This window comes from Juglans microcarpa x Juglans regia, chromosome 1S, assembly GCF_004785595.1.
Source record: "Juglans microcarpa x Juglans regia isolate MS1-56 chromosome 1S, Jm3101_v1.0, whole genome shotgun sequence".
In the NCBI taxonomy this organism is placed as follows: Eukaryota; Viridiplantae; Streptophyta; class Magnoliopsida; order Fagales; family Juglandaceae; genus Juglans; species Juglans microcarpa x Juglans regia.
This window is the reverse complement of record NC_054595.1, coordinates 13,410,553-13,420,924: the sequence shown is the minus strand read 5'-3', so window position 1 is coordinate 13,420,924 and position 10,372 is coordinate 13,410,553. Positions and strand designations below refer to the sequence as shown.

The 10,372-nt window shown below is 37.8% G+C and overlaps 1 protein-coding gene and 1 long non-coding RNA gene across 2 annotated transcripts in view; one reads left to right on the top strand and one right to left on the bottom strand.

Annotated features, from left to right (window-relative positions):
* The first annotated feature begins 935 nt into the window (after positions 1-935).
* LOC121246189 lies at positions 936-8,070 on the top strand. The gene is made up of 3 exons (XR_005937074.1): positions 936-946; positions 3,873-3,884; positions 7,940-8,070. It is a non-coding gene; the product is annotated as an uncharacterized LOC121246189 (long non-coding RNA).
* LOC121246187 (cell wall integrity protein scw1) overlaps positions 6,566-10,372 on the bottom strand; it is a 22,927-nt gene continuing 19,120 nt past the window's right edge. The window contains exon 9 of the mRNA XM_041144238.1: positions 6,566-7,690. Coding sequence (XP_041000172.1) covers positions 7,594-7,690 — 97 coding nt within the window. The 3' untranslated portion in view covers positions 6,566-7,593. The remainder of the gene's footprint in view (positions 7,691-10,372) is intronic.

Genomic DNA, 10,372 nt, shown 5'->3' with positions numbered 1-10,372 from the left:
CAATTTCTAATTGAACTAAGGCTAAAAGTAATGAAAGTAATAGGGAGGACTTAGCTAAGTCTGAGTCATCACAAACACTCAACTCACTTCACTCAAAACCATCACTCGACAAGCACCATTCCAACTAGCCAATTAATGCTTTCCCATTTTTACAAGCACTGTTCCATCACTAATCATGAAACTCACCCAATCAAATCAGCCCTCACTTCTTCCCCTTTTAGCCCACGTCACTCTCCATCTTCCATCACTTTGAACTTTCCATTCTCCTTCCTTGAGAGCAAACCAAGAGTGAGATTTGGAGAGAAAGATTTGTTGCTTAGTTCTTTTGGATCTTCAAGCTTGTAAGTTTTATTTTCCTAACTTCAATCCCTTTTATTTTATGATGCTTTGAGTCTTGAGTTTGTTGGAATTATGTTGGATATTTGTATTCAAAGTTTGAAGGTTCGATGATGATGTTTTGGTGATGAGGAACTCAGTTTGAGTTTGTTTGGTATTCCTTGGAAGTTTGTGATGATATTTTGTGTAGTCCTAAATATTTCGGTTCTATGGTGTAGTGTTTTGATGTTTACACAAATTTTTGGTTGGATTTATGGCATATGAGTATTTAGTAAAAAGATTTGTATGTTCCTCTCATGTGTTAGAAACCGAGTCTATCAAGCAAGGAATTGTTGGACTAAGTCTATCCTTTTAGCTTTAGAAACTTGAATCCATGGTTTGTTTCATAAAATCTTGTTCATAAAGCTTTAATTCATGATTTAAGTTGTATTTTTAAAGCTTTAAAACTAAGGTTTTAGTTGGAGTTTTTAGGAACATGCAAAAAGGTATGTTTTTATGCAAAGTTTGAAGGATCTTAACTTGTTGGTTTCTTTGATGTTGTGATTTGCTTTGATATGTTTAAAATTGTGCTTAGATCAAGCTAGGACATGAATATGAAATGTATGGATGTGTTATTTCAAGAATATATGCATGCAACTTAGGGATTTAGCCATTTTGTTCATAGGCAAGCAAGGATTTAGCCATTTTGTTCATAGCCAAGCAAGTTTATGCTTCGGGTCCTATGGTGAATGTGCAAGCCAATTTTCATTAAGTGAACAAATTAATTTTTGTTGCTTAGATATTCATAATATCAACTAAGTTTGAGTGATTAGCATGTTAGAGGTTATGACTTGTGATCCTTTGGAGTCCTTAGTGTCAAAATTCAAGTGAAAGGCCAAAGACATCAAGATTAGGTTTGGTTTGACCTAATCTTAGTGTTTTGTGTTGATTCTTTGATACAAAGTTTATGGTCTTAAAAAATGAATGATTGGTATCTTGGCATGTTATTAGAACTAGAAAATTGATGTTATGTTGTTAAATTTGAATCTTGGCATGATGGTGTGCTTAAGGGCCAAAGAGCAAGCCAAATGTAATTTTTAAGCTAGTTAGGTTCGGCCAAGTGAAATTCTTGTATTAGATGTGATTTTTTTTTTTTTGTTAATTCTAAGCCCATAGATGAACTTAGAATGGGATTTATATGAGTCATGTAAATTTTGATAAATTTTGGGAACCATTTGTAATTTTCAAGAAGTTTAGGAGCTTATTTGCAAATTCCCATGAGTTAAGGAATAATTTTGCACATAAACTTTTAGATTGGTAAATTTTGTTTCTATGTGGTTAAATGAGAATTGCTAAACCTAGAACATCTCTCATTTCAGCCCACTCCACTTTTTGTTACGCAAGGATATTTGTAAGTTAGTTCTTGACTTAGTTGTAGTATATTTATATATGAGAGATGGTAAGATTTATGCAATAAATTCATGTTATGATTAATATTTCTGTAATTTTTATGATATACCATGTCATTATAAGCATCAATTATGAATATCTGTCACATGTCACCATTACCATGTGGCATACAAGTATGTCATGAAACTTTTTCTAAATCATTCATGAATTGTTAAGTTTTATCACGATTCCAAATGTTAGGATGTGTGATTATCCTGGTGGACCTTACATGTTTGCTCTGGAGTGATTAAAATAAGGGTAGTCCCCTGGGTTGGCAAAGAACCCTCTATCAATCTTCGATAGGATCCAAAAGAATTCTAGAGCGAAGTCAAAGGCACTCAACACCAGTATTGCTAAAACATGCTACAAGCTCAAGTTATGGAATTACCTTCGAGTAAAACCTTCATGACGTACTTACAGTTGGTGCAATGACCTATGATGTGATGTGATACCAGCAAGAGCACACAGTTTATGAAGAACCATGAAGCATCCATCATCATGTAAAAATAAGAATAAGAATGAATGAGTTATGTTTATGCAAGCATGTCATGTTCATGAAAAGTTCTTATGTTTCCAAGTTATGTTTTTGCATAAGCAAGTTCATGTCCATCATGAATACATCATGCTTACTGTCATGCATAGTTAATATACTGTTGGTAACTTAGGAGCATAACTTACTAAGATTTATAAATCTTATTGTAGTAGTCTCAACTACTATTCCCCCTAAAATGGTAAACGATGTGTCAGGGCACAAAGGAGCACCAAAGCCCCGATTGGACGATGTTGAGTAGACCGAGGAGGAGCCTCAGGGAGATGATAGAGATGATTCTTTAGTTTTTAGATATCATTTTGGAGTAGATAGCGGAGCTTTGTGAATGGCTTGGTGCTTAGACTAGATTTATGTTTGTCTGTTACTAAGGAATTGCAACTTTAGTACTATGTTTATTTTGTTTACATACTGATAAGACCTATGATGTGACTTTTGGTTATGTGAATATGAAAGGAATGTAAAGATGTTTTGGTATTAGCATTTTGGTACAATGTATGTCGTTAAAAAAAATTATTTGCTACAAATACTACATATTGTTATAAGCATACTAGGTGCATTGCATCTTAACTGTCATGAACGGAAGTATGTAATTCTGTGCTACATGTTCCGACATTTCAAACTTTGTCAAATTGCTATGATGGATGGGCATGCAAGTCACGGACCTAAACGTGGCCCTCCATATGCTATGATGTATGTGATAATACAGACTTAAGCGTGTTTTACCATATATTATGTCATGATGTATGCAGTGACATGGACCTAAGCGTGCTCTACCAAATGTTATGTTATGATTATGTGGTGCAATGAACCTAAACGTGGTTCACAATATGATTTACGTGGTCAACGACAGTTGGACTGATGCGCATATGTTATGATGACCACTAAGTAAGTGAAAGACAATATTAAAAAGTCATGTATGAATAATATGAAATGCATGGAGTCAATCACTCATCCATCCATGTTGCATGTATTGACATGATTATGTTTAGTTCCGCCTAAGTTACTAATAAATGATTTGTATGCCATATGTTTGTATGACTATGCATCAAAATTTTCAAAGTCAAACCAAATGTCAAGCTAAGTTGAGTTTACATTATGATGTGCTATTATTAAATCTTCGACTGATTTGTTTCATTGTTTATGTTTTAATGTCCCAGATGATGATTGTGTGGATATAGAGTAGGAGTGCCAGGAGTAGATTATTCTTCAAGAGACTTAGCCCTTGAATAAGTGTTATTTCCACATGGATTTAGTTATGCTTAGACATTTGAATAAGTGTTGCTGTCACATATGCCTAGCTTATGTTACATTATTATGTTTTATCTTTTACATTATGAAACCTGTTATGCTAGGTAGGTTTTATGATTCAATAAATGATTTTTTTTTTTTATGATGTTGAATCTCTTTATCGGTTATTATGCTACGAATGTACAAAATATTCCAGATCTACGAGAATGGGTGTTACACCATGTGTGGTGTCTTCGAGTCTGTTGACTGGCCAGGGGTAGATGCAATTTGCATCCAAAAAAGTAGAGAGATTGCCCAGGTTGATCCTAAGTGTTGTCTTCAGGTTTGTTGACAAGGTTGCATTATTCCTCGTGTCACATGATTTGAAATTGACGAATCAGCTTGCACGTTGATCGGGTAAAGTGATTCCCCACATTTAACGATGGAATGGTTCCCAGCTTGGTGCTTAAACAATGAGATATAATGCATTTTATGAGTTTTGATAAGAGGGTGGTTCCTTGCCTTGATAATAACTATGCATATACGAGATTTGCTTAGATGGTGATTTATCACCATGCTTATATAATTGTGTTACTCGCCATAACTATGACTATATTTATTTCTGTCGGAGGGTGATTATTCACCATGGATAAATATGTGTTCACAGATCAGTTTACATGAAGCATGCATGCATATTCACACCATTTTCTCTCATTGGTAATACTATCATAGATGTTTAACCTACCTACGACTACATTTAACTAAACCATAGACCTTGATGCAAATGTAGCCCAAGATAAGTTTCCCGTGGAAGTTGAACTAATCCCACCTGAGTCATAGAAATGGAGGCTTGTCTCCATTATTAGTTATTTGTATTTTGTTAAGATGTATTTTTATGTTAGGCAAGGAATCATGTTTGGTTCATTGTAGCTAGATGTGAAAGATGAACAATTGGTGATGTATAATATTATTTGGGAAATAAAAATAACATATGGATGTGATTATTATTAATGGATGACTCTAATACAATTAGCATTTAGTCTCTGACTAAATCTTTACTTATTTCAATGCGACTTATTTTCTTATGGCGTATTCGATCTATGATTATGCGCCTAGACCAACAGTAACCACTAGGGTATTGCCAACTGGCTGGCATCTTTGGCACCACGAATCCTTGCCAGGCTCTTTACTGAGGAAGGGATCACCATAGCACATTTTTCTAGGTTTATTGAAGGAACATAACAGCTTTCATGATTAAGTATGTGAGATTATGCAACGGTATGGCACCAATGTTCTAGTAAGGTTTACTACAATATCATGGGGCATCTGGCAGTGTAGAAACTTTGAGAGTCCATAAGGATGCAAGCTTTAACCCTGGGGCGGTCATTGAAAATTGCATTGCATATGTGGACAGTTTCCACATGGTGAAACAAAATCAATTTGTTTGTGGAACATACGTGAGCACCGACATAGTCGGAATTTGATTCCCCTAAATTCGACTTCGACTCCAACTTTGTCGGAGTCCAGATTTAAACTCCAACTCTGATTCCGACTTATGTAGACTCTAATCCAACTACGACTACGATTTGTCAAAGCGGAGTCAGATTTGAGCTTTTTTTTTAGATTTTTTTTTAGTTTCATATGTGGCCCACTTTTTAAAAGAATTTTTTGTGGAAGAGATTGCTCACAAATCATTCACTACTAATTTGTTTTCTCGGAGTCGGATTTGCTTAGCCCTAGTGGAAGAGATTGCTCACCAAAATGGAAACCACCTTCAAATGAAAAAGTTTATTAAACTTCGATAGAACAACATTCAATTCTTTATAGAAGGTAGGAGTGGGGCCTATCTTACGAGGTTGATAACACTGCTTTGTCATGGTACCAGATCGTAGACTTCATTTGTATCTTGTTAGACTTTTGCTGTTATACACCACTTTTATCCTATTTTAATCATACTAAGTAGTATGTGACACATTCATAACTATTAGATGATAAAAAAACATGTAATAAATAATTATTTAATTGTGATAAATATGTCACATCTTACTTAGTGATATGAAAATGTGATAATAATAGTGTATAAAATTTTTCGTGAAATATATGTATCTTAGGACTGCTTTGAATTTAACACAAATTGCGCGACGTGAGTTTTCAAACTATATTTAGAAAGAAAACCACAACACCCCAAATTGGTACTGGTACACAATTTGCGACGTCATACAATTTGGACAATCAGAACTTTACAAAGGGTGTACATTACAACGTCTTAATCATCTGAACATGCAATACATCCATTTAGATCATTCGGAAAATACATTGAAGAATAGGTATCAATGTATCAATTTCAAAATGCTTTCCCGTATGACTATAACATTTGGCCCCATAGGAACACATTTATATTATTGTAGTTCCTGATTTCATTTCATTTCAGTTTTTTACCCTGTAGTCGGTGCATTTATATAATTTTCTCCTGCATTTATTCAGCCACACTGAATCATTTCGATGACCCGAATTTGACTAAGGTTGCGATTGGATAGTGAAGTAATCAAAGATATTCTGTAAATAGTAATGAAAAATTAATGATAAAATATTGAATAGTAGTGAAATATTCTCAACTACCCAAACTAACCTTAAATCATTATCCCCTTAACATGTAATGCTCTTGTTTTTTACATCGCTAATCTCGGCCATCTTTGATCCCTTGGCTGTAAGTTTGAACTCGCCAACATGGTCAATGAGAATTCTTTTTCCCCAACCCAACTCTTACCAGTTTCATAAAGCTATCGATAAATTGGAAAAATATTGGAAAGAACGTCAAGAAAGGGCAGTGTGGTTTGTCATGATGGCCCAAAGGGATAAACCCCCAACCTCTCACGCACACACCCATACGCGCGCACGTACACCTGTAAACTATATGTTTACCGAAGAACACCAAAGCTCAGATAAAGAGAACCAAGGATAGTTTCAGACCCATCAAAAAGAAAATGATAAAGAAAGAAAGAAAGAAAGAAAGAGAACCAAGCATAATGTAATACCTATTTTTTAATTCTTAAAGTGAAACACTAACAACTAAACAATACCTTCCTCTGAACTTATATGTTCTCAACTTGAGGAAGCTTCCTCGTTGAGACTTTACTCCCAATATTAAAGCTACTACACTTGTACACAATGAAATTCCAGCAACCGGTAAGAAATGGGCGGAATAGGTTCCTTCCAACAATGAACCCCATGGCTCTTATTACTGCCAAGGCAGCTTAACTTAAATTTCCAGAAAAGGTTTGACACAAAAAAGCAGTTAACCACCACCACGTGTTTGACAGTAGTCCGCCCTATTAAAGTCAAATTACCTGAATCAAAAGCACCTGCAACACTTGAAATCCTCAAATGTTTGGAAGCTTTGTCATTTTGTATGCAAAATCCTGTATAAATCACACAAAATAATTCTCGACATTCTTTGCATAGCTATGCTTTGAGAAGCTTGAATGTTAAAGCAGCATTAGCTAACCTTTGCTTAATCATGAGCTAAGGACTATTGAATATGTAGGGAAAGGCTGGGGGTATGGTTGTTATGGAAATGGTAATGGCGATGATGAAAGGGAAACATGATTAGTGGTGAGTTTCTAGATATTTCACATGCACCATGAATTCCTAGGTCACCTTTAAAAGTCAGATTAGGTGAAATACCTAATAAAGGAAAATAGATAACATAGAAAGATGTTGAAGCATTCCTAGTGTTGGTGTACAGAAAAGTCAATATGAAAGTAGAAAAGTCAATGAGGAAAAGCAGGCAAATCCCACAAAACCACAGACCAATGCACTTCTACAAATGATATCAATAACTGAGCCACCTATTACATGATCCAGGCACTTCAACATGCTGAGAAATGCATGTCCTCGATAGCTTATAACATGACCAAATGGTATGTTCATGATGCCAGTACGTGCAACCATTAACATGCGGGGGAGATGCTAATGTTGATGACTTGATTATGAAATGGATGCATTCAAAAGCTGCACGGAGCATAAAGAACAGAGAGTACATCCCCTTCAAGCTACTGGTATGTCATAGCTGGCAGAGCTCCATTACTACCAGGGGCGGCAACATGGTGGCTAGCATCCTTCCTTTTCCCAAAGGGGTTCTTTGAATATGTATATACATGTCAAGAAAATCATATAAATGCAGTAAAAAAAAAATAAGTAACAGCATTAAAAATGTCACAAGCAAACTTTGCAAACTCCAGAGAGAGAAGCCTGCTGCAAAAAAGAAAAGAATAAAGAAAAATCTAGAGTGAAGTTCTTTTGATGAATCCTTGATAATTAAATCATATAAAACAGTGCACAATTCTCCTAAATATTAATGATGTTCGAGTTCAATTAGTTTGTACTGAATTGTATTAGTTTGTACTGAAGCATGTAATAAGTTAACAGATTGTTAGCTGCCATGGACTCTAATTTTGCTGGTATGAATGAAATTCTATTCATCTCCAAATTCTGCACCAATTGTGTGATATGATAATGCCGATAGATCAGGATGGTTATCTCATCCACTTATTAAGGGATAATTAATGCTTATCTACGTCCTCAGCACCTCTATAAATAACACCTAAAGGTAACAGATAATGCATGATTATTACTTATATACTTATATTGGGATTACGTCTCTCTAACTTAGGCATTGGAGGTCCTCTAGGCATCCAGTGCCGCTCCCTCATCTATTGCAAGTCATCTGACTAGTCGGTAGTGTGAAACACGTCATTTACAGTGGCGCCGTCTGTGGGATCTATACAAACTTCAGCGTGATTTTCACATGCCAATTACTAAGCGATCTCAAGCAACCTGCAATCAAGAGATGAATGCAGCGGAGGTAGATGGAAGGCTCGTAGAAGTCGAGGAGAAGTTGAGAAAGGCTGTGGCAGTAGTGGAGCAGTTACAAAAGGAGAATGAAGAGTTGAAGCAGCAAGCAGCTACACCACGTCCAATATGGACAAGTGGAAGGACATGCACACAGCGCAAGAGGCGTGAACGATGAAGAGCTGGAAAAGAAGAGGTTACATGACAAACTGCGTAGCCTCGTTGACAAATATGAAGAGATGGCAAGGATGGGAGGGTCCTCTTCTGTAGAACTGCTTTACCAGACCGACCTTCCTTACAACGAGGAAGTAATGACAATGCCCCTCCCACCAAAGTTTAAGGTTTTTAGACCGACATGTATGACGGGTCGCGGGACCCTATAGATCACCTGGAGAACTTCAAAGTGCACATAACTCTCCAAGGCTTTCCTGAAGAGGTGGCTTGAAAGGCTTTCCTGTTAACGTTAAAGGGAATAGCACATGGTTGGTTTGGGACTTTGCGTCCAGGATCCATTAGTAGTTTTGAGGAATTAGCCAAGCAGTTCCTAACGCAATTCATGGCAAGTAGGAGGCGCCAAAGACCAGCCACCTATCTACTCACCATCAAACAAAGAGAAGGAGAGAGCATGAAAGCATATCTAACCCGCTTCAACAGAGAGAAGTTGACCACGGATGATTAAGACAAAAAGATCACACTAGCCGCCCTCTTGGCGGGGCATATGGCCTCGGAGCCCCTTCATGGCTGAGCTGGCCAGGAAGACCCCTCCACCTTGAGGGAGTTCGGGGATAGGGCAGACGACTTCGTTGAGGACACGTTATAGGCTCATTTGGAGCCCAAGAAACAGGAAGGAAAGTCAGAGATTAAGAACTCAAATGGCGCCAAAGACAAAGACCGAGTAGGGTCATCAAGACGGGAGGTGTGAAAAATAATCCAATCAACGAAAACAGGGGCACCACTAGGGTTGTACAACAAATCGGAGAACCGATCGGGACCGACTCAAACCGGCCGGCTAAGCTCGGAATCGGCCGAAACCGGTGGAGAACCGGTTGGCGGGCGGTACAAAATTGAGAAAACCGATATCAGCCAGTTCGGCATCGGTTCGAACCTGGTTCAAACAACTAAACCGGCCGACTAAACAAATTAATTTTTTTTATATGCTCTGCACTTAAAATGACGCCGTTCTACTTAAGTTTAAGTGGAACGGCGTCGTTTACTCCTATAGTTGTGTTTTAAACATAACTGAAACGAAGCCGTTTGATAATAAACCAAACGGCATCATTTTATTTATAATGCATTAAAACAAATAACTAGAACGACACCGTTTGGTTTAAACCAGACGGCGTCGTTTCGATATCAATCTGTCTTCTTACTCGCGTCTCAGTTCTCATCCTCGCTTTCTCTCTCCTCTGCAACTCTCTCTCTCTCTCTAGTCTCTACTCTCTCAGACGAAGCTCGGTCTTAGAACCGACCGTGAACCGCCACAGAAATGAAGCATCTACCGGCGTCGGCGTTTCTCCTCCCCATCGACCGATTTCGGCCGATTTTCTCCCCCAAAACTTAAGCATCGGTCGGCGTCGGTTTTTCCCAAAAACCGCGCCGAAGGGGTCGGTTTTCACCCCTAGGCACCACCTCATCCACAATAATCTAAGTGTGCAAGAAAACGACCAGGCGGCAAGAAAGGAAGAACGCTTGCTAGCGAGAGGGCAGCGCTATTGCAAGTACCACCAGTAGGACACTCATTGGATAGAAGACTGTTCGACATTCAAAAAGAGGGTAGCCAGCCTGGCAGGAAGCGGGGAGCTCGAACGAATGTTGGCCGAGTATCTCAAGCCTACGAGAGAAGAAGGTCGTGAGCGTGAACCCAGATGACACCTAAACACACCAAACTAAATCCCACCCCTACCATCTCATTCAGAAATGAAGACAGCCAAAAGGTCCTGTACCCCCACCATGATGCCTTGGTTGTCACCCTCCTGATAG